General features: G+C 42.5%; 3 protein-coding genes across 3 annotated transcripts in view; 1 reads left to right on the top strand and 2 right to left on the bottom strand.

The window, feature by feature from the left end:
* LOC307183175 (F-box/LRR-repeat protein 21) overlaps positions 1-11,063 on the bottom strand; it is a 90,746-nt gene extending 79,683 nt beyond the window's left edge. Inside the window, exon 1 of the mRNA XM_079915324.1 lies at positions 10,343-11,063. The gene's annotated coding sequence lies outside the window, so the exon portion shown is untranslated. The remainder of the gene's footprint in view (positions 1-10,342) is intronic.
* On the bottom strand, positions 10,316-14,054 carry LOC307184881 (small ribosomal subunit protein uS2-like; the record flags this gene model as incomplete). Its single annotated transcript, XM_079918644.1, has 2 exons — positions 10,316-10,898; positions 14,038-14,054. 2 exons carry the CDS (start codon positions 14,052-14,054, stop codon positions 10,316-10,318), a joined length of 600 nt encoding a protein of 199 aa, XP_079774770.1.
* A 6,438-nt stretch (positions 14,055-20,492) lies between these two features.
* Positions 20,493-23,623, top strand: IL9 (interleukin 9; the record flags this gene model as incomplete). Its single annotated transcript, XM_079918643.1, has 5 exons — positions 20,493-20,606; positions 20,726-20,761; positions 20,847-20,879; positions 22,100-22,231; positions 23,416-23,623. The coding sequence occupies 5 exons, from the start codon at positions 20,493-20,495 to the stop codon at positions 23,524-23,526; spliced, it is 426 nt and encodes a 141-aa protein (XP_079774769.1). The 3' UTR covers positions 23,527-23,623.
* Between the last annotated feature and the right edge of the window lie 79 nt (positions 23,624-23,702).

Below are 23,702 nucleotides of genomic sequence, written 5' to 3'. Positions count from 1 at the left end.
GAAAATGGGCGGTTCCTAGATTTAGTAACACAATGAACAACGTTTTAGAAAACTTGAGCACTTGATGATGAATAGATGTGAAGATTATTCTATTTGAATTATTGTTTAGTATGTGTTATTATCATTCTTTGTGATCAGACTTTTTAAACCACAACCAGGATGAAGACAAAAGGTGAAAAAATAAGTTTCAGAGTCAGAAAATAAGATGGTCATCAGGAGAATATGTTTTGCATATTTTGCATATGGTAAAAGTACCCAGACACTTTCAAAAGTACCCAGACACTTTCAAACTTGCTCTTTTCTAGTTTTAAATTGAGTAATGAAAAACAACACCCCAAAAGATTCCTTAATATCATAAACACAGAACTGAAGGGCATCTTTTACCATATTATATAATTTAGACATTATAAAAAGGAAGGGGTGGGGAGATCTCACTCTCACCCTCATGAAATTAGCAAAATAGAATATACTACGTGAATTATTTGTTAAAATAAGTTTTTCTTTAGGTAAGAAATCTTTGCCTTAACTCATATGGTAATCTAGACATCAATAGTTTCTATCAACGGTTTTATATTCCAAGTAGAGTACATCACAATAATTATTTCTGAACTTTTGAAATACTGACAGAACTTTACATAAGCATGACTTTTGTTAAGATTCGCCAATGGCACTGGTATCAACTTGCCATGTCATTTATCGAAAAACTTATAACATGAGTGTATGGTTCACTGTCCAGCAAACTGCTCACTGGTTTCTTGTGCTATTCTTCCCTCTGTGTGTGTCGAGGGCCACATCACTGTCTCTCAGAGAAACACTAAAGACTTGACTTTGCCAGTCAGCAGTGCAGTCCTTTTATGAAACACCTACAATAGCACCACATGCATCTTCACCATTCATTCTTTAATTCAAGTGTTCATTCAACAAATATGTGCTATTCATTGTTCAAGACTCTGAAAACAGACCAGACAGAAATGCTTTCCCTGCTTTTGGAACTTTTATTCTTGAGAGAGAGAGAGGAAATGTTTTCATTAAAAAGATGATTTTAGAGGTTGGTAAATGCTTTCAAGAAAACAAAACAGGTAATATGATAAAGCGTGTGGGAGGAGGGCGGTATGAATAGGGGCGTTTAGAAAAATCCTTCCTGAGGAGGTAACATTTGAGCTTGAACCTGGATGACAAGGAGCCAGCCTGCATTTCCCAGCATGAGGGGACAGCAGGAGCACAATGAGTGGACCGGCATTGTGCAGGAGGGAAAGAGAGAGAGCGGCCACCAGTGAGCGTGATGAGGCTGAAGGAGGAAGCAGGGGTCCCAGCATGCAGGACACCGTGGGTAACAGGGTAGCAGGTGGTGGGGGGAGCTGAAACTCTGTGCTAAGGGTTTGGGGAAGACAGTGAGGGTCTTCCAGGGCAGTGATATCTGATTCGTGTTTTTAAAAGATCCCTCTGGCAGCTGGTGGGTAACGGACCATAGGGAGAAGCTTAGGAGTGAGGAGGGGTGCTGGTTCTGTTTATGTAGGTTGGATCCTACGCGAGGAAGGCACGCAGAGTAGGTGAGTGGGCTTGAAATCCAGCTTTTGCACAACTCACCAAGCCCTGTGTCCAGCAGGGGCCTACGTTCACCTGGAGAAAGGCATATATTTTTCTATCACACATAATGCACCATATGGGCAGGAAGCAGCCTCAGGAGTGAGAACAGGGGGGGAAGATATTGAAAGAATCTTTGTAGGGATAACAGTTATGGTGGAGAAAAAAAAGAAGTGGGTTTAGGGTATGCCTGGATGAAGAGCTGGCAGGACTTACTGATGGATTAGATGTGAGAGGCGAGGGGAAAGGAGAAATCAATGCTGATCCTTAAACCCATGGGGTACGGTGCTGTCACTGACTGAGGGAGGGAAATCGGGGAGTGGGCTAGGTTATTTTTAGGAGAGGGGTCAAGAATTCAATTTTGGCAAAGTTAGCCTAAGATGCATGTTAGGTGTCAAACAGTCAGACATATGAGTTGAGGACATTTTTGATTCTATTAAGTAGAGCTCAGAAGTGTGAAGAGATCATAGCCTCTTACATCTTCCTCGAGATTCCTGACCCACTGAGGGATGGGGGCAGGTGGAGGAAGAGAACTAGAGTCAGCCCAGTCTGCTATTCTTCAACTGAGGGAAGAATTTAAACAGGTTCAATCTCTCGGCTTTCCATCCCGTCACCCCTCTCTCCCCCAAGATGGTGGGCACCCATGGTGCACTCCCAGCAGTGCCTGGCAGGAGTCTTTGTTCCTTTTGGTGTCCTCTACCACCTCTGGCTTCTGCAGCAGTGCACCTTGTTTGCATGGCCCTGGTCACTGCTTGCCCTGCTGCTGTTCACTGCTGAAACTGGCAGCCTATGGCTGGTGAGAGCTCGGTTCAGGCTCTGGGACTCCCTGGATGATTCAGCCTCTTGTCAGCTGGCCCTGTACAGCCCTCTGTGTGCCTGCCATATTCTCCACCCAGCCCCTGACCCAAACCACACTGTGGCCCTATGAACGTTTACTAGCTCTCTACCCAGCCATGGTCCACGGACACTTTCGGAACATGTGGGCATTTCTGAGTCCCATCCTCATCACATGGGAACTGAGGATACCTTTAGAGAGTGACCACCCAGCCCTGTCTCTGCCTGACCATGCCATACCACTGATTGTACTCTGATATGTTTGTCCACCATCTGCCTCCCATCACCCAAGCTGGCATCAGGCCCAGATGGGAGACAATCTCCTCTCTTAGCCTCCAAAGTAGCCTGAACAAAAACTCTCATTGTCTGCCTCTTCTGCCCCACCTTCTTTTCCCAACAAGCCCTTGGTACCAGAAGAGGTGGGCTTCCAACTTTCATTCATCCTGGTCCATTCTTCTCCCGCCCTGGGAAGCAAGCATCAGAGCCCAGACAGCAGAGATGGGGTGGGGGCAGGGAGAATCTTCTCCCTATATACAGAATTCTAATGTAATTGAAGGATACAAAAATTCTTTCCAGTCACATTGCTATGGCCAAGGGATTATGGGAAATGGTGATATGATTATTCAGAGGGAAATGCAATCTAGACATATTTAAATATACTACACTTGTAACACAAGTATAGAGCTCACTGAAACTGCCAGTGCTGGAGATACAACTGAGAGAAACCAGCATGTGGATGGGGTAAAGCCAGGAATGAAGGAGAGCATCTAAGTCATGTAGAAAAGCGCTGAGAGCCCAGAACCAAGTGCTGGGGCAATCTAGTACAGAGAGGCTGGACGGAGCCAGGAGCCAGCAAAGGACACTGAGAGGTAGTGCACGAGGCAGAAGAAAGTTACGAGCGTGTGCTGTCACTGGGGCCACAAGAGGAGGGAGCAAGCTTCCGGAAAAAGGGAGTGTGCAACTGAATCAAACATTCCCAGTGGGACAAGCCTATAAAAAGACCCTACCCACACTCTGATACTGACCCTGACCCTACCTCAGACCCCCAATGCTTCCTTAGAAGGATAATACGGACGAGTTGGAATGAATAAAACAAATATCTTATCTAAAAGGACCATTAGTAGCAAAACTTCATAAAATCGTGTAACCATTGTTAACTAAGATGATACTCGATTCAGCAATTTCTGCACTCTTTGAGCCAAACTGAAACCCCATCAGGATGACTGAAGTGAACACTGGCTATTGGAGATCCCCTGCCCTTACTGAGAACTTTTAGAGGTACTGCACAGGATCTCCAGTCTGCCTCTTATGCAGCGTCATGAAGAGCAAGGTGACTTTCTTTGCTTTGCTTATCTTTTTTTCTGAAATCAACTTGGAAAACACATTAGTCTTTCATTCTTTTAGGCAGACACTAAAGCACATGGTTTTGTGGGTGAGGCCTCTGCTGGCTCCCATGCTTGGTGTCCCAGGCATTCTGGAAACAGTAGAAATGTAGCCAGAGATGGTGCCTTTTTTTCCACCAAAAGGAGCCGTGAAATAAACCCCTGGGATGTGCATGGTGCCTGTGGCCTCATGCTTCTCCCCACCATTGCTCTTAGTTCATGGTGCCTGCTACCCCTACCCTGACCTTCACTTGTAATTGTGACTGTGGCCACAGTATCTTTATTAAGTTCCTCTATTCCATTTTACCTATTTAATCAAGTTAATACTATCTAGACTATGGAAAGAACAATACAAACAGTGATTGAGTTTGAACTGTTTACTTTAATGGTCAACCTGAGAGACAGAATGAGATACTACAAAGAGCATGGGTTGAATCCTGGCTCTGCCTCTCACTAGCTTAGTGATACTGGAGGTCTAAGTAATCCAGTGGGTTGTGGGGTGGGTAGTGAGAAACCTGCCCTCTAAGCTGGGCTGGGTTTCTAGGACCTGTCACTAGCCGTGGAGGAGGAGCAGGGCTTGCCATGATTATAAGGAGACCGAGTCAGGAACCAGTCATTTTGTATAAGGAGATGTATAAGGAGACAGTCATTTTGATGCATTCCATCCAAGGGAGCAGGATACAGAGGTGGAAACTGAGACAGAGGCCAATTGTTTGCATATGGGACCAATTACATAGAGTTAACAGATCTGAGGGGGTGCACAGGAAGTGGATTCTACCACAATCCTCAAGTGCTGATACACAGAGCCCTGTCCCCTTTGAGATGGAGACTGCAGCTGGATGAGTCAGCCAATCCTGGGGCTGGGAGGGAGCTGCTTAGGGTATTGGGATGCCCAGACATTGGAAAGTTACCTCAATTCTCTATACCTCAACTTTCTCACCCCAAAATTCCAGGTAGTAATGCCTTCCACAAACAATTGGTGTGAGGTTTAAAGTGAGATAATGTACACAGAATATCTAAATTAAAAGCTGGCTTACAGAAAATGGTAAAAGAATTATTGTTAAGTGAACAACAGAATGAAAAATTTCACCTGAAGCTCTTTCTATATTTCAAACTCAGCATATAAAAAATAAAGTTCATCATAACCAGGACTTAGATAAATGTTTTAAGCCCACTTTTTTAATGTGCATTCTTTCCCAGAGTCCCACAGAAACAACCCAACCATACCAGATAAAAAATTATGTATCCCAGCTGGAGACTGGAGTAGGGTCCATCCTTACATGTGGTAGGCCAACTTCTAAGATGACCCCAGTGATCCTCATCTCCTGGTATTTGTGTTCTTGTATAATCCTTTCCCCTTGAGTGAGAGCTGGACCTAGTGATAGGGTGTCATTTCTGTGATTAGGTTATAAAAGATCTCTTGTTTTATAAAAGATCTTTTGTTTTTTTAGCAGATGCTCTCTATTGGTCACTTCGGTGAAGCCAGCTGCTATACCGGAGAGACCCACGTGACAAGGAACTGACAGCAGCCTCCAACAAGAGAGGAATCAAAGTCCTCAGTCCAAACAGAGGAACTGATTCCTGCCCAAACCATGTGGGTTTGAAAGCAGATCCTTCCCCCAGCTGAGCCTTTGGATGAGACTACACAGTCTTTGTTGACATTTGATTGCAACCTTGTGAGAGACCTTGAAGTAGGGGACCCAGCTAAGCCATGCCCAGATTCCTGACAGACGGAAACTGTGAGATAATAAATGTGTGTTGTTTTAAGCTGCTACGTTTTGGAGTAATTTGTTACGCAGCAGTAAATAACTAACATGCCAACCTTGTTATTTTATGAGGTTTCAGTTGGAATGGCCCAGGTAGGCGTGGAGTAAGGGAGGGCTGGTCAGACATCCCACCATGAGAGGATGTTCACCTGGGGTAACTGAAAGGATTGCCATTGTACCCCCTCAGGGAGCTAGAGATAGAGCAGGTTACTATAAAAGGAGCGAGCAGACTGTTGGTGGGAATGTAAATTGATACAGCCACTATGGAGAACAGTATGGAGGTTCCTTAAAAAACTAAACATAGAACTACCATACGACCCAGCAATCAGCCTACTGGGCATATACCCTGAGAAAACCATAATTCAAAAAAGTCGGGCTTCCCTGGTGGCGCAGTGGTTGGGGGCCCGCCTGCCGATGCAGGGGACGCGGGTTCGTGCCCCGGTCCGGGAGGGTCCCACATGCCGCTGAGCGGCTGGGCCCGTGAGCCATGGCCGCTGGGCCTGCGCGTCCAGAGCCTGTGCTCCACAACGGGAGAGGCCACAGCAGTGAGAGGCCCGCGTACCACAAAAAAAAAAAAAAAAAAAAAAAAAAAAAAAGTCATGTACCGCAATGTTCATTGCATCTCTATTTACAATAGCCAGGACATGGAAGCAACCTAAGTATCCATCGACAGATGAATAGATAAAGAAGATGTGGCACGTATATACAATGCAATATTACTCCACCATAAAAAGAAAAGAAACGAAATTGAGTTATTTGTAGTGAGGTGGATGGACCTAGAGTCTGTCATACAGAGTGAAGTAAGTCAGAAAGAGAAAAACAAATACCGTATGCTAACACATATATATGGAATCTAAAAAAAAGGTTCTGACGAACCTAGGGGCAGGACAGGAATAAAGACACAGATGTAGAGAATGGACTTGAGGACACTGGGGGGGCGGGGAAGGGTAAGCTGGGATGAAGTGAGAGAGTGGCACGGACATATACACACTACCAAATGTAAAACAGATGGCTGGTAGGAAACAGCCACACAGCACAGGGAGATCAGCTCAGTGCTTTGTGACCACCTAGAGGTGGGATAGGGAGGGTGGGAGGGAGACGCAAGAGGGAGGAGATATGGGGATATATGTATATGTATAGCTGATTCACTTTGTTATAAAGCAGAAACTAACACACTATTTTACAGCAATTATACTTCAATAAAGATGTTTTTTAAAAAAAAGGAGTGAGCAGAGACAAAGCTCAATACTTTTTCATTTTGAGTCTTTTACCTAAAGTACCTAGAGCAGGTGCTAGAGACCAAGGGGAGTGGAATCCAGTAACCTTGCTTAAAATCTGCATCCTTGAGGCTGCTGAGGACAGGGCTTCTCCTCTGGGTGGAGGAAGACTCTGTGATGGCCAAGATGTCACCTAGAGGGAGGCTCTGTGGTAGCTGATGTCCAACTTCCAAGACAAGAAGGAGACCTTGCTCTTGAGCTAACATGAAATTCCACCCAAGCAGCTTAGCACTGCTTACAGCACCATCCCTATCCTGAACAAACTATTCAATCTGTAAGCTGCTAAAGAAAAATTATACATCTAAATTTGTCTTCTATGTTTGTTAAGGACGGAAAGAAATTACACTGGCTTACATAGTCTCTGTTGGAACCCATCTCAGCTGCCCGTCCTGATTATCTTTCTGAACAACTGTCCATATGCATCAGCAGAGCAAAAAATTACCAAATATATAAAAATACTCAGCGGCTTAAATAGAACATTCAGAGTAAATAATACTGAATGAAAAGCGCTTAATAAAAGAGCTTCTCCCTCCTCCACTTCCTGTGTATATATTTTTTAACAATTCTTATTCTTACATTGTATCAATAAAGCAAGAGCAGGCTGTTAGGAAAACAAATAATATGTAACAATTCTTGAAGATAAAAAATACAATTGCACAACTGAAAAGAAGAAAAAACAAAACCCCAGCAGCAATGAACAAAGCTAGCTTCCATCTTGCTTTCTAATACCATTCCCCAATAAAAGGAACCTGCACTCTTTGGAGAAATGGCTGATTCTAGGACTGGGGAAGCAAACAGACAAGATGAGCCTGAAATATCTTACAGTACCAGAAAGTAATACAGTGCTCAGAAAACGAAAAAACCCACAGTGATAGGGTCAAAAGGGACACAGAAGACAATTCAAACATCTCCAAGTGGCTAAAGCTGGAGCAATTTGAGCAACCAAATAAATAAGGCAGTACTGGATTGTAATCCAAAGTGTAAAATAAATATTCATGAGTCCATACTGATATAAATAAATGAGACAAATCTCCCATGCAAAGGAATCCCAAATAATTTATGTAGATGCTCAGCCCTCAAGAAAATGGAACACAGCTCCCTGCTCCTTATGTGTGGGCTACGTATGGTGACTTCCCTCTACAGAGTACAGTATGGAAAAAGGAGAAAAGAATAACCAACAGTAAGAAACCTGACAAATGCTACCTCAGCCAGATGATCAAGGTCAACATAAGTAGGGATAAGTCATGTTGATGTATGTACCTTTGATATGATGTGACAAAAACAACACTTGACTTCTGTGGTCTTCCTCCCAAAACACACAACCTCAGTTTAATCGTGAGAAAACCATCAGGCAAATCTCAACTGAGGGACATTCTCTACAAAATGCTTGACCAGTATTCTTCAAAACTGTCAAGGTCATCAAAAACAAGGAAAGTCTGAGAAATTGTCACAGCCAAGGAGAGCCTAAAGAGACATAACGACTAAACGTAATGTGGTGTCCTGGATGGGATCCTGGAACAGCACAAGGACATAAAGGAAAAACTAAGAAAATCTGAATAAGGTAAGGACTTCAGTTAATAATAATGTATCAATATTGGTTCATCAATTGTAACAAATGTACCATGTACATAAGCAACAAATGTAATAAGATGTTAATAGCTGGGGAAACTAGATGTGGGCTATATGAGAACTTTCTGTACTATATTCACAACTTTGCTGTAAAGCTTAAACTGTTCTAAAATTAAAACTTTACTAAAGATCAAAAAAGAAGATGGAAAGATGCTGAAGTAAGGTATGGGGGAGAGTGAGCCTGAACCAAATAAGTTGGTTTAGGGTCTGACAGTGGGTGTCAGATTTTGGAGAAAGAGAAGTTGGATGGCTGTATCCAGGGTCAAAGAACTTTAATGGAAATGAAAGCTTTGGTGGAATTCTTAATTAATCATTTTTATAAAAATGGTGCATGATGGGCTTCATGAGCTTATTACATACTATTTGGAATGCACATTGAAAATTTTAAGTTAAAATATTCATTGATGGGGAAAAAACCCTCAATAGAGGCGTTTAAACAACAGATTGGATTCTGCAAATAACTGAATTGGGAATTAAAGGACCCAATCCAAAAGTTCCCCCAGAAATCAGGAGTAAAAACAATGGTAAGAAATTTAAGGGAAAAACAAAGGCAAGAAAGCTAAGTTTAAGACATTTCAAAATATGTACAATAGGAATTATAGGAGGACAAAAATGAAGATTGGTGATCAAAAAACTAATAGAAAAGATTTTAACTGGAAGAAAGATTATGATCTTCAGATCAAATGGGCTATTTGCTGGTCAGGAGCAAAAAGAATAGCCACAACTACACAAATTCTGGTGAAATTTCTGAGTTCCAAGGATGAAGATCACGTGGATAGGAAGAAGCAAAAAGGTTTCATTCAGAGGAAGAAACCAACAGAAACTTCATGAAGAAAACAAAACTGAAATTATAGACTATTAAGAAATTAATGAGAACAAGCAAACCATACCCCAAAATCTACACAGGGCTGTTGTGTTCAAAAGACTGGCTTCTTATCTAGTAATAACTATGTGATCCCGGGCAAGTTACTTAACTTTATAAAGCTTCAATTCCTCACCTTTAAATAATAATATCAACTACTTCCATGGTGCAAATTATGTGCCAGACACGGTTCTAGGAGCTTTATGTGTATGAATTTATTTATCTCCCCTAACAGGCCTATAATGTAGATTATATGATTATCCCATTTTACAGGTGAAGAAATAGGAGCACAGAGAAGTCACATGCACAAGTTACAAATGGCAGCAACTGTAGCTCGAGTCTGCACTCATAACCACTATACTAAAGACTTCTTATGAGGCCTTATGGGGTGTTATGAGGATTCAGTGAGATAATACATGTGATAGTGTACTCAATAACTGGAGCTACTATCTGTTTAAAAAATGAAGCAAACATGTGACTTAAGGAGCTAGCAGAGGAACAATAAAATAATCTAAATCAGGTAAGAAGGAATTAATAAAGGCAATAATCATTTATAACTTAGCAAAAATGCTAAATTAGAATAAGAAAAATCATACACAGTATTGATAAATAAAAGCATAACTTGATTCTCCGAAAATAATCAACTATACAAACTTTCCTACAAGTTTCACCAAAGAGAAAATGTGGGCAAAACGCACAATATCATTACTTTGTTAGCAAAAACCTGGGATCATCTTCTAGGAAAATGCACAATAAAAAAAAAAAATCAAGAAGTGAAAAACCTAATAGAGCACTAAAAAGATAAAAAAAAAAAAAAATGCCAGAGTTAACCTCCAAAAGTCATCAGAACCAGATTTTATGGACAAGTTCTTATAAGAACTTGATTCGTTCAGCAATGCTTTTTTTTTTTTTAAAAAAGAAACGGTTGTTTTCCGTCAACCTGATTTGCATTTTGTGTTTCACAGTCTGCGGAAGAACAGCTTAAGGTGACTTGGCGGATGTCCCTACCCACTGGCTGCAGTGCCGTCCTGGGAGGCGGGCTGACTCGTCTTCACCGGTGAGTCGCCGAAGAGGGCAGAGAGCCCCTGTGCCTGCAGCCCAGCCTGCCACCTCCGGTTGAGGGGCCGTAAATTCGGGAGCTGGAGCAGTCCGTTCACCCAGAAGTTCCTCCGTGCTCTCAACCTTTTCAGCTGTAGCCGGCTCTCCCTCTGCCATCTCTTCAGTGTCTCCGTAGACGTAGATCAGGTGTGACTTTCCGCGGGTGCTCATGGGAGATGGCGCCGCGCAGGCGCAGAACTTCCCCGGTCGGCATCCAGCACATCGGATGCACTGAGTGAGCGCCCTTGCGCATGTGTGAGACGGCAACGTCCACACGGCGCAGAGGAGAGCGTGCCTTACCCAGAGAGATGCGGGGCAGGCCCTGGGATCAGTAACCACCGGAAGTTGCAGGTCCCAGAAGGCTGCCTGGATCTGGTTAGAGAAGTTTCCAGGAGTGAAGTGTCCAGCAATAGGAGTGGCCGCACTGACTGCAACAAACTTCAGCACAGCCCACTGGCCAGTAGTCCTGGAGGATATGACACGACACCAGCAGGATTTTCAAAGGCAACAACGGCACGAGCTGCCGGCAGAAGCTTCTCCCGGTTCTCTTCAGATTTGTGATGTAGATACCATTACTTTTTCTTGTGTAAACGTACCGTTCCATTTGGAAGTCAAGGTTGGTGCCACCTAACTGGGTTCCTGCTGCAAGGAATTTGAGGACATACCCTCCTTCATTTGCAGGACCTCAAGGGCTCCAGACATTGTGAAAGTTTCCCTTTAAGTTACGACAGGAACCCAGAACAATGCCACGCACCCCTGTCTAGGTAGAACAGAAAGGACAGCAAATAATCTAATTGCTGTGTCCCAGGCACTGTTGTCACTGGGTTTGTGGAAATGAACAAGAAAAATCTCCTGCTTTCCATGGAGGCGTGACGGAACACTGAAAATTCTCAGGCTGATTAAACTCTTACAAAGTGTAGAGAAAAATGGAAAGCTTCCTAACGCACTTTATGAGGCTAGCATAATCCTGACCAAAACCTGAAAAAGCACAGAAAAGAGAAAATTAAGAATGAACTTATGGATGTAGATGATGCATGTAATGTATTAACACAACAGGTTCCCCTTCCAAAAGAGAATTTGGCCTTTCCGTTAATTTTTTAGTTCTGTTTCCCTGAAAACCAGATGAAGGTAAAATATAAACTGGGCCTGATTGGCAAAGTGTGTCTGGACTGGGAGGACTACCAATGAACTATAAATTCCTCATGGGGACATCACAGCCTTGGGCTCCCCTGAATGCAGGGGACTTGGAAACCCCCCCCCATTGGAACTTTTCCGAGAGATATTGACTCCTATGGGGCACAAGGCCTTTAAGCCACCACCATCCTATCCCCCTGCAGTGGGAGCCTTGCTACTTCACACCTGAGCCATCTCATGTGGAGGGCTAAAGGAATGGCTCCTGGATGACCGCTCCCATGGAGAGAAGCAACCAACGCTGCCTTCCTGCAAATTAGGTCCATCCTCTACCCTTTGGAGGAGGCAGGTACTGAGTGTGACCTAGGATAGTCTTGTGAGTCTGAATGTTTAGCTGAGTCCACATTTAGCTAAATGTTTGATTGAGCCTAGGAAGACCTCCCAGTGTGCATTACAAATAAAAAATTCAAAATAAAGGAATAGCAAATTGAATCCAGCAATGTGTTAAAAAGGTAACATAGTATGACCAAATAGATTTTATTCAAGGAATGTAAGGATGATTCAACATTTGGTAATCTATTAAAATAATTTATCACGTGAATAAGTGAAAAGATAAAACTCACGGTCCTGACAGGAACTTAAAAAGACACTCTGTAAAATTGAGAGACATTTCTAATAACTTAGTAAACTAGAAATACAAAACCATTCTTTATGATGAAATCAATAGCAAACATGATATTTAAATGGAAAACACTGAAAGTATTCCCAGTAGAGTGAAGAAAATGGCCACGAGGCTTGCTATGACAAAAATGGCATTTCCTTAATTCTAGCTGTGAAATAATAGCAACAAAAGGAAACAAGACATAGTATTCTAAAGAAATTGATTATAGCAGCAGGGGTCAGAAAACGGGCTGACTGCTTGTTTATTTTTAAATAAAGTTTTATTGGGACAAAGCCAGAGCCGTTAATGTATGTAATGTCTCTAGCTACTTCCCTGCTACAGCAACAGAGTTGAGGAGTTGGGACAGAGACCATATGGCCTACGAAGTCTGAAATATCCACTAGCTGGACATTTAAGAAAAATTTGCTGATCCCTGGACTAGAGGATTATTATTTTCAGATAAGAACATCTACTTAAGGAAAAAAACCAAGAGAATCCATTGAAAATCATTAAAACTAATAAGAGGGTTCAGTAGTTGGTGGGTATAAGATAAAGATACAAACATTAATCATTTTTCTCTTGTGTTGGATTGCATCATTTGGCCTAGTTCCTCCCTCCTCCCCATATCCATGCCCTTTGCCATATAACTGCTACATCTCCTCTCACCATGGGCAAGGTGCCCTGCTTCGCTCATTGATCAGCCATATGACTTGCTTTTGTACTGGCATGTAGGCAGAAGTGATGCAAGCAGAGGCCTGAGATGAAACGAAGCACTGGGCTTTACTCCTACATGTCTTCCACTACACGAGAAGAACTTTTACATGGGATTATCCCAACGGTCTCAGGTATGTGGAAGCCAGGCCCAGCCTAGATTAACCAACTCCTGCAAACCTGCAGGTATATAAGTGAACCCAAACAAGATCAGCAGAGCTGTGCAGTCAAGCCCACCTGAAGCCCATAAATATATGTGAAATTAACGATTATTGTGGCATGCCACTAAGGTGTTGTGGGCTTTTGCTACATAGCAAAAGCTAACTTCTATACCTATAATATTAACAATAACCAGTTAGGAAATGTAACCCTGCACTCAATAGCTATTAAAATAGAAAACACTTCATCTCTTTCTTTACCCTTTTTACCCAACTACCTACTCAACATGGCCCCTGGATGCTTAATAGGCATCTCAAACTAAACACGTCCAGAACAAAATTCACCCCATCGCAACTCCTCCACTCCAGTACCTGTGTCTTCTGCAGTCTTCCTTATGTCAGTCAATGACTCTTTTCTTTCTCTCTCCTCATTTAGCCAGCCCACCAGCCTATCAGGTCTAACTGTAAAAGGCAATCAAGTCTTCCACTCTTGTGTCCCAGCTATTCTCCATGCAGCAGCTATTCTTCATGACCTAAACTATAGGTCAGATCATGTTATTCCTCTGCTCAAAGCTCTCCGATGGCTCCCACCTTATTTAGAGTAAAATCTTAAGTCCTCCTCACCACCTATCATACTCTATTTGATTTGCTTTCTGGCCCCCTCTCTGACCCCAATGTTTCCATTCTTTTCTTCAGTCACTCTGCTATAGAAACACTAGCCTCCATGCTGTTCCTCCTGCATGGCAGACACACTCTATCCTCAGGGCCCTTGAGCTTTCTATTCTCACTGCCTGAAATATTCTCCAAGATATCTGCCTGACGCACTCACCCACTTTCTGTGGACCTCCACTCAAATCACCGTATCAGAGATTTAATACTGATCAAAATCACTGACCACCTTAAAGAACGTAACTCCCACCTTCTACCACTCACTGTTTCCTTACCTGCTTTTGATCTTCATGGCACTTATGACCACCTGACATATTACCAAGATATTTGTTTGTTTATTGTCTTTCTCTGCTTTCTAGAATGTAGGCTTCCCAAGACCAGATACTTTGTTTTGCTCACTGCTTTATCCCCAGAGGCCTAGAACAATGCTCAGGATATAATAAGTTCTCAATAAATACTGTTGAATAAATAGGTAGACCTAGGAATAAACTTCACAAAACTCTGCAAAACCTGTATGAAAAAAGAAATATAAAATTGAATTGAGGGAAATAAAAAAGGCTTGAATATATAGAGACATATCATCATCCTGGATGGAGAGATTCAATATTTCAAAGACATCATTTTTTCCTAACTTCAGTTTATATTGAACACAATCCCAATTAAAATCCTAATATGATTTTTGGGGGGAGGAAACTTATCAAAAGGATTCTAAAACCAATCTAGAACTATAAATGTTTGAAGCCATCTAAGGCACTTTTGAAAATGACAAGTAACAAGAAGCAGGCAGATATTCCCAACCATATACTTAGATATACAGAAGAGCCACAGAAACGAAAGGTCATGGTACAATAGCACCAATATAAGTAGACGTGTCATTGGGACGAATCGGAGAGTCCAGCTAAGCAGATAAATCCAGTTCACACTGCCAGCTGTGTGACTTAGGTGACTCTCAGCCTCTCTGAGCTTCAATTTCCACATCTATAAAATGGGACTAGTAGGGGCTTCCCTGGTGGTGCAGTGGTTGAGAATCTGCCTGCCAATGCAGGGGACACAGGTTCGAGCCATTGTCTGGGAAGATCCCACATGCCGCGGAGCAACTAGGCCCGTGAGCCACAACTACTGAGCCTGCGCGTCTGGAGCCTGTGCTCCTCAACAAGAGAGGCCGCGATAGTGAGAGGCCCGCGCACCGCGATGAAGAGTGGCCCCCACTCACCGCAACTAGAGAAAGCCCTTGCACAGAAACGAAGACCCAACACAGCCAAAAATAAATAAATAAATAAATAAAATTAAAAAAAAAAATGGGACTAGTAAAGATTGTCAAGAGGCCTGAGTCCGATAATATACATAAAGTGCTTAACATGTCACCTTGTATGTAGTCAGGGTTCAACAAATTCTGGTGCCTTCCCCAATGGGATCCAGAACAGGAGTTCTTATCCTTTCTTAATTAGATGGACACTAGTAAACTAGCCACAGCATAGGGGGTCCCACAGTCTTTAACTAATGTAGGGGCAGGTTTCAGGTAATGATGGGCTGTGTCGATAGGAGGGTGTGAAAATTCCATTGACAAAGGTAGCCTGGATTGTTATTCACCAACAGTGCAGGGGAAAAGAGGGGAGGGGAGGGAAGAGAGGATGCTGGTCTCGGAGCTCTGGAAACTGCATAGGGGCCAGTCTGGGAGCAGTAGGCTCTGTGTCCTTGGGACCCAGAATTTCCTTAGGAGGGATAGATGCAAGGGGAGGGTGCTGGGCACCCAGCTAGAAATCACCTCCTTGGGGGAGAAGCCCCTAAAGGGATGACAGCACGTCCAGTGGGGTTTGCCCCATCACACTTGATTGAGAAATACTGACTTAGAAATAACTATTTGATTAAGAAATTAGTGCTTGAGGATTCTCATAACTAGTTATCGCTTGGTTGTTTACTGAAAAAAGGAGAATGGGTTTTACTTAGAAACTGAGTGCCTTTTTTGGGGTGTATCATTTTGTGCTGTGGCTTCCTAGAACAAATAACCATTTTGTTTTATTCCCAGAGAAATAATCCATGACACATGGGTTTTTATCACAAAACAAAAATGTCAAACTTTATCTTTAGAACAAAATAACTGGTTGAGTATAGCCTTTTGTCATTTATTGTAAAATATGTTATCTATGCTAAATCTTGGTAAGCATCTTACTCTCCAATCTTCTTGATAAAATACGTGAGTAATTAATTTCTGAGCTTGGTGTATTTCCTTTGTAAGAGATCATTTGCATACGTACATACATTTTGATACTGAAAGAAATCCTAGAAGCTAAACTTCAAAAGTTGTAGACTTTGCGTAGATAAACATCTGCTGTTTAATGGTGTTTTGAATTGCAGAGCTACCATTTAAGTACTTTTAATTCTTTTCTTTTTTATAACTGAGTGGGTGGGGAGATGGGAAAGAACTGTTAAGAATAGTCACCTCTCTTTCTCTCTATCTGTTTCATCCTTTACAGAGCTGGAGTTCCCACACCTGATATGCCTTCCTCATGTAGTTCAATGAGAACTGAAAAAGAAGAAGAGATTAAAAAGTACTTCAAATTTCTCAAGGGACTACAGAACAGGAAGGTTTATTTTGTTCATTGCTGAATCACTTTCCTGGCTCAGGTTTTTAAAATGTTATATTTGCTCTTTTTTTGTTACTGGTCCACGGAGAATATGTATTGGTCATTTCGTAAATAATATAAATTTAATAAGCTTTTACAAGATTAAATGTATTCATCATTCATTCATTTAACCAGTAATTCCTGAATACTTAATATAGACTGCACCCTGGGAATACAAATGAACAAGAGTCAGTCATCGTATCGGCTCTCATGGAACTTACAGCCCACAAGGAGGAATAGACCTTAAGACAGAATCATGCAGATTGCAAAGACTACTATGGTCATGGAGGGCTTCGTGGAGGAGGTGGCTTTTGAGTTGAAACCTGAAGGATGAGAACGGGCCATACATGGAAGAGCTGAGGAAGAATATTCCAGGCAGAGCTCAGCAAGAGCAATGGCCTGGAGGCTGGATATAGTAAGAAACCAACATGACTGGAGGGTGGTAGGTGAGGGGAGAGTAGAGACTGGATCAGACCAGACCAAATTTCCAAATGGAAACGTGTCTCATTCCTGAAGAAGTATTCCAAATGGAACACTCCTATCCCTCCGTGAGGTAGGCCTAGGTGATCTGCCCCAGATTCCTGTGTGGCTGAGTGTAGATGGTACACTGATGCTTGGAAAGGCTAGATAACCTGCCCAAGTAGCACCAATGTCCACTGATCACCTATCCCCAGCACCAGCTCTTAGGGGGTAGGTAGGAGGGTGGGTGACGCAAGGCTAGCTGGTCAGGCCAGGATTTGGCCCAGGAAGAAAAGGATGTTAGTTCACCCACTTTTCTTCTGACTTCAATATGCAAAACTGTTCTCAGTAAACCAGGGCCTACTTTAGATACCACTGATGGTGGGTCATGGTTACACCAAGAGGAGATGTTTGGCTCGTGACGCCATCGAGCTCATTCCACAGACAGCTGCAGGAAATGATGGGCCTCCAGCACTGCAGAGAATCAGGCAGCCGAAGATTCCAGGGCCCCCACTCCCTTCCCCTCTGTATGGAGGGCTGACCTGAATAAGAGAAGGACAGTGGGAGAAGAGACACGTGAGCCACCAGCTCCTAGCTGTGCCCTTCCCAGGAGTGGGAGATGACAGATTGTATCTTCTGAAAATGAGGAATGTGGTATGTGAACTACCCTTTTTGGTAAAGGGTCAGATAGTCAATATTTTAGACATCACAGGCTATATATGGTCTCTGTAACACATTCTTCTTTGTTTTTATCTGTTAATTATTTTTTAATAACACTTCAAAAGGATTAAAAACCGTTCTTAGCTTTCAGGGTTTACACTGAATCTGGCCAAGTAGGTTACAGTTTGTTGAGTCCTAAGCTAGACTACATTGCCCTGTCAAATTTCAAACTGAGGCTACTTAATCTGCATGACAAGCTGCATAAACATTTCTTTTAATCTTTACAAGAATTCTCTGAGATAGGCCTTATATGACAACCCTATCCCCATTTTCCACACTCATCGGTGTTTTATGGTCAGGAGATGGAAGCTTGGAGAGGTCAAGACATCCACCCAAGGCCATGTGTCTAACAAACGATAGAAGCAAGGTCTGAACCCAGGCAGTCTGTTCTCAGGCTTCCTGGTCTTAATCACAACACTATACTATCCCCCACCATTAACTAGAGATAGGGCTTCGGGCAAATCCATTCGTCTTTCTGGGTACAGCCCCCATCTGTGCAGTAAGAGGGGTCTTCCTCAGTGTGAGAGGCACACCTGATGCTGTGTGGAATGATTTCCACGGTTCATACACACAGCATTAAATAATGTTGATTCACACAGTGAGATGACTGTCCTTTCAAGTCTCTTAAATCTTCCAATGATGTCAGGGAAAAAGGTTCAATATGACCCTCGCATATCTTTTAACATCTCTCCAGCACATGGTATTTTCCATTTCTATAACAGCTTTCCATTTTTACTGAGTTTCAAGGCTCAGCGTCTTCAGTAGGCAGTGATATCTAGCTAGAATTTAGTATCACTCTTCTATTCTTATTGTTACTTTCTGGTGTTGCTTTCATGGTTTTATTGTTATTGTTTTTTATGATTAATTTCTATTTATGTAAAGTGTTAGTGCTGCTATTGCTGCAATTCTCTTTTCCATTCCTTCATGGTTATAAGATTGCTGCTGAAGCTCCTGCCATCACATCCATGCCCAAACTGGAACAAGGGGTAAGGGCAGGTTTCAGCTACTTTTATCTCCTAGTACCAAGAAAGCAAAAGAATTATACAGACATTGCATTGATCAGAACATGTCACATGGTCACCTATAGCAGCAAGAGAGGCTGAAAAAGTGAATGTTTGGCTGGACACATTGCCACCCTGAACTAATCAGGGTTCTACCATCAAGGAAAGGGCATAGATACTGGACTTGGTAATAAAAGTGTTTGCCATAGGCTGAGAAGCCTTTGAACCTCCTTCTTAGTGCCTGCAGAGGACAGGCCTGGAAGTTAGAGATGCGGGAGGATTTGGGGAACTAAGCAGAAAGCCAATTTCTTTTTCCCTTGTTTGCCACCAAGATAATGTGGCCACATAGAGCCACCAAACACCAATGATCCATCGTCGCTCGTAAGGAACAACGTGCAACGAGAAAAGCAATAATGTCACACGCTCTTAAAGTAGTAAGAGTAGTGGTGAGAAATCTTACGGGTTTGTCCCCGTGGGCCACTACGGCACAAAGTGCCAAGCAAAGTGCCTTTTCAGTCTCTATTATGTAGAAGATATATTTTCTTAAGCGCACACACCTCCAAATATGTACCCTAGAAACTAGGTCTGAAGTCTTATAAAATCTCAGTTTATGTGCACATTTCTTACTATTTCAAAAACTTTTCACATTAATGATTTGACCCAACAAGGATTTAGTGATGGCCCACTGTTCCCCAGGCACCTTCCCAAGTGCTAAGGATACAGGGGTGAAATAGACCCACAAGAGGTATATATCCTGATGGAAGAGGCATACAAAAAACACAGAGAAGCAGGAAAGCCAGAATATTAAGGACTGAACCTGGGAATCAGACTTCTGGGTTTGAATACAAATTTTGTTGCTTTCTGGCTGTGTGGCTTTGGGCAAATTGTTTGCCTCTCTGTGCCTCAGTTTCCACAGCTATAAAATAAAATAATGAGGATAATTATACTACTTCCTTCATAGGGCTACAGTGAGACTGCTTCCTGGCTCATAGGGATTAGAACGACTTCTCCAAAGAACCAAGAAGCTAAGGGGCAGACAGCGTTTTAAAAGGTAAAAAAATGGGGATGACAAATTAGTACAGACCTCATTTGATGACTGTACACATTACATGGTTTAATTCCCATAAAGTGCTTAGAATTGCGACTGGTATGTAATAAGTACTCAATAAATGTTAACTATTATCTTATTTTGAGCATGGAGTTTTTACTGGCTGTTGCACAGTGCTATGTAAGTTCCCTAAAGACACTAAGGGATCCTCCAGGCCAGTTTTAACAGGCACTGTTGCTGCATTCTTGTGCTTAAGTTGAAGACTTCCTCCTTCAGTCACTTGTTCCAGGATGCGTTTGTGTGAGGTAGGGAATCTGGCCCCAAGCATGGAAGACAAGTTTAAGATTTGGAAGTAAAGTATAGTAAGATTGAGGTAGCAATGATGAGACTGAGCTTGCAAAAACCCTGATGACAGAACCGCTCTCCTGCACTATTTCTCATCCTCCACACCCGCCTTCGTCAGAACACCAGTGACTGGTTATTATATCAGCATTTATCAGTAAAAAGGGGAAAATACAGACCTGGGCCTTCATGGAAAGTATTTTCACTCTCACAACCAGAATCTCCTGCCTTCAAAAAAATTATTGTTTTAAGATCTTTAACTTTTCCTGCAGCAACTTGATACCCAACTGTTTGAAAAGCATCTTTTCTGAGGAATGGTATTTCGTGGGACAATGTAACATAGTCTTTGCCAAGTGACTCAGTTTGAGATATATACACACACAAATATTTTTTCGATGTCAAGTGGCCCAAGTTTACAGAGAAAAAGTGGGCATTGGTATCAGTTTGATGTCAGGGATTTTCCATGTTTGCAGGGCAGCTTTAAATACAACTTGATTTGAAGGCATTTGAAGGCCAAGCTCCAGCCCCTTGTCAAGATGCTCCTGGCCGTGGTCCTTGCCTCTGCCCTGCTCCTCTGCTCTGCCGCCAGCCAGACATGTTTGACCTTTATAGGGATCAAGGATGTTGAGTACCTCATCAACAACCTGCAGGTAAGCTGCAGACGGGGGCGCCAGCGGGAAAGGCAATTATTGAACATTTAAATGAAATATAAGAGGATGAAAAATGCACCACCCACCATGGGTTCTTGTTTCTCTACTTACTTTTTTAGGAACATCCATCTTCAAAATGCAACTGCAGCACCAATGTGAGTAAATGCTCTTCTAAGATCTTTCCAAACTAATTTTAGTTTTCACATCTGGAATCTTCACTCTGAAATTTCTCTTTCGCAGGTGACTGATTGTTTGTGTCTGCCCATTCCTTCTGTAAGTATAGTAAAAGAAAATAATCTTGATCATGGTTTTTAAAGGCTTTAAGTCAAAATTAATTGTTCTATTTGATATCTGAAATAAGAAACCGTTACTTAGTTACAATTGTTACAGATTAGTAACAATTTTAAAAAGCTTTCAAAATCTTGAAATTCTATGCTATTGATATATACATTTCTTTGCATTTAGTCTCCTTGAGAAGTCTGAACACTTCAATATTTAAAAAAGAATCTTGAATGTGTTTTTAGATTAGTGGCCATGTGCACAATTAAATCAAACTGGGACTGAGAATATAACAAATGATATAGTTCATATCACAGTTTTCTAATCCATTTGCTGGTATCTCTAGGGTTGCAAAACAATGTAAATAAAATGACATCCTTTTGTCCTTCCACTGGCCTAAACTCTCTACATACTTTGCCTTCTCCCTCCCTCCCTCCCTCCCTCCCTATCCTTCTGCTTAGCTGATTTAGAGTGGCTATTGGAAGGTTTGAAGCCTGCCTTCCAGGAGGATAGGGTGTCTGAGATTGTGGGTGGAGGGAAAGTGAAAAGGGTTTCCAGGGAGTCATTCCCCACTTTGGTGGAGAGGAAGCGTGGCAGGAATTTCCTGGTTAAGGTGAGGAAGCAGCACCTGCACAAGGTGCTGTGGTGCTTGACTCTCTCACAAGCCAGGCCTGGGAGAACCCGAGCTTTTCACCACAGCTGAGGTCAGGTGTCACTCCCTATCACAGTCCATCTATTATGCCTTCTGAGGAGGAACCACACACTTATGGCCCAGCCCATTCCCTCAGTTTTTAATCCATGGTTTTAGCTACTGCTGAAACAACGGCAGTATTCAACTGGCACATCCCATCAGGCTGGTGTGGAAAGGCTTTTCCTTTCTCTGTACTTTCAAACTCACTATGACAAGACTTGGAACAAGGAAGCATCCTTTGAAAAGTAGACTCAGCACTGGCTGTTTCCTGGGGTCCACAGGCCTCATGTTCCCTGGGGCGCAACATACTGGAAATCTTCAGGGAGTGTCACTGTGGGAAAAGGGCCTTACCTTGAAATATTGAAGATCATTTCCTAGCCTGACAAGGGACCTGTCTAAAAAATAATGCAAGTTTAGATTACATTGGTTAAATTAAAATAGCCTCTAAAAGCGTTCTCTTTGTGATTCCTACTCAAAGCTGTCCTCTGAGTGTTTCTTTTCCTAAATCCTTGTTATTTACCAGGACAACTGCACCTCAGCATGCTTACAGGAGGGTCTGTCGCAGATGACCAACACCATAGTGAATACAGGTTTCCTGCTGAATTTCAATCGGGTGAAGAAAACAGTTGAAGCCCTCCAGAACAACAAGTGTGGAGTGAGTGTGTTTTTATCTGTGATGTGCTCTGGTTAGTTATTTTTGTGTGAATGTCAATGCCAACTCCATCTGAATGAGAAAGGGTGATAAAGCTGGAACTGGTAGTTCAAGGTTGATTAGGGACATATAAGAAGTTTAATTAGAGCAAGAAAATTAAAGTGAGATCTGCCCGGATGGCTCATTGTTCCCTCTCCCTTTAAAAAACACTCACCCCTGTGTTGGCTTTTACTTCTCTCCACCTCTTGAATAATGAAAGAATCTAGCCTGATTGTAATTAGAAGCTAAAATCTAGAGAATCAGGGCTGTAGGCCATACAGTTCTACATAATCTTAGAGATTCAGTTTGCCGAGTGGATATTCCGGCCTGTAAGTTAAAGTTTTCTTTCCGTCGGCCAAGGAGGTGTTTAAGGGAAGACACATCCACATCCACGTGGAAGCTTGTCATCTGCCCTAAATGTCCATCAGCGCGTCCTCTTCTTGAGCATACACCCTGGTCGCTGGAGGAGAGGGGAGGGAGTGAACTTTTTTCATTACCGTCACCCTGTGAGGGCCCCTCCTCGCTCAGCTACTGAACTGCGGGGGTTTCTGCCATCAACAGCATGCAGTTCTAAATGCTTAATATATACCGTTTCACTGAATACCTACCTTAATGACAATTGTCAGATTTACCACCCTCACGCTGTAGAGGTGGGCACTGAGGCTCAGTGAGGTTAACTGATTTGCCCAAGGCTGCATATTTAATAAGTGGCAGTGCTGAGATTTGAACTCTGGCCTATGGGACTCCTAAATCCCGCTCTTAGTCATTGTGCTATAAAATGACCTTGGAAGGACAGCCAAAAAGGACAAAAACAAAATTTTAAGCCTCAAAGCGTCCCAAGAAGGTTTCCTCTAATGAGAAGATTTAGAGATTTAGGGCCACTTGATGTGTGTGTGTCTGTGTGTGTGTGGCAAGCAGATCCCTGAAATCCTACTTCAAAGTCAAGCACCTATGCCGCCTACACAAAATGTTAGCAACTCCCCATCCATTTGCTCCATGCCTCAAGCCCCCCACTGCCAGCACACCCCCACCCCCACTGACCATCCCCCCCCCATCCACTCACCAGGCTCTGGGCAGGGTGGTTCCTGGGGCTGCTGGGTTCCATACTGTTTTAGTCACTCTGCCTTTGTCAACTTTTATCCCAACAGTCTTTTTCCTGTGAACAGCCATGCAACCAAACCACAACAGGCAATATGCTGACATTTCTGAAGACTGTCCTGGAAAGTTTCCAGAAAGAAAGGATGAGAGGCAGAGTGTGAAGCTGAAATGTTATTTATTCTATTTATTGAATTTAGAAAGCCTCCTCTTTAAGTTGTTGCAATTAAAAAATCAAATAAGCCATGCTAAGTCAAAATCAGTTTTAATAGTTTGTTTAAAATTTTATATCTTTATTTTGGAATAAACAGATCTTGGAAAAAAACTCAAGTCTGGTCTC

The sequence above is a fragment of the Stenella coeruleoalba genome (genome assembly GCF_951394435.1).
Source record: "Stenella coeruleoalba genome assembly, chromosome: 3".
NCBI lineage: Eukaryota > Metazoa > Chordata > Mammalia > Artiodactyla > Delphinidae > Stenella > Stenella coeruleoalba.
The sequence above is the reverse complement of the archived record's forward strand: the minus strand, read 5'-3'. Positions and strand labels throughout refer to the sequence as shown.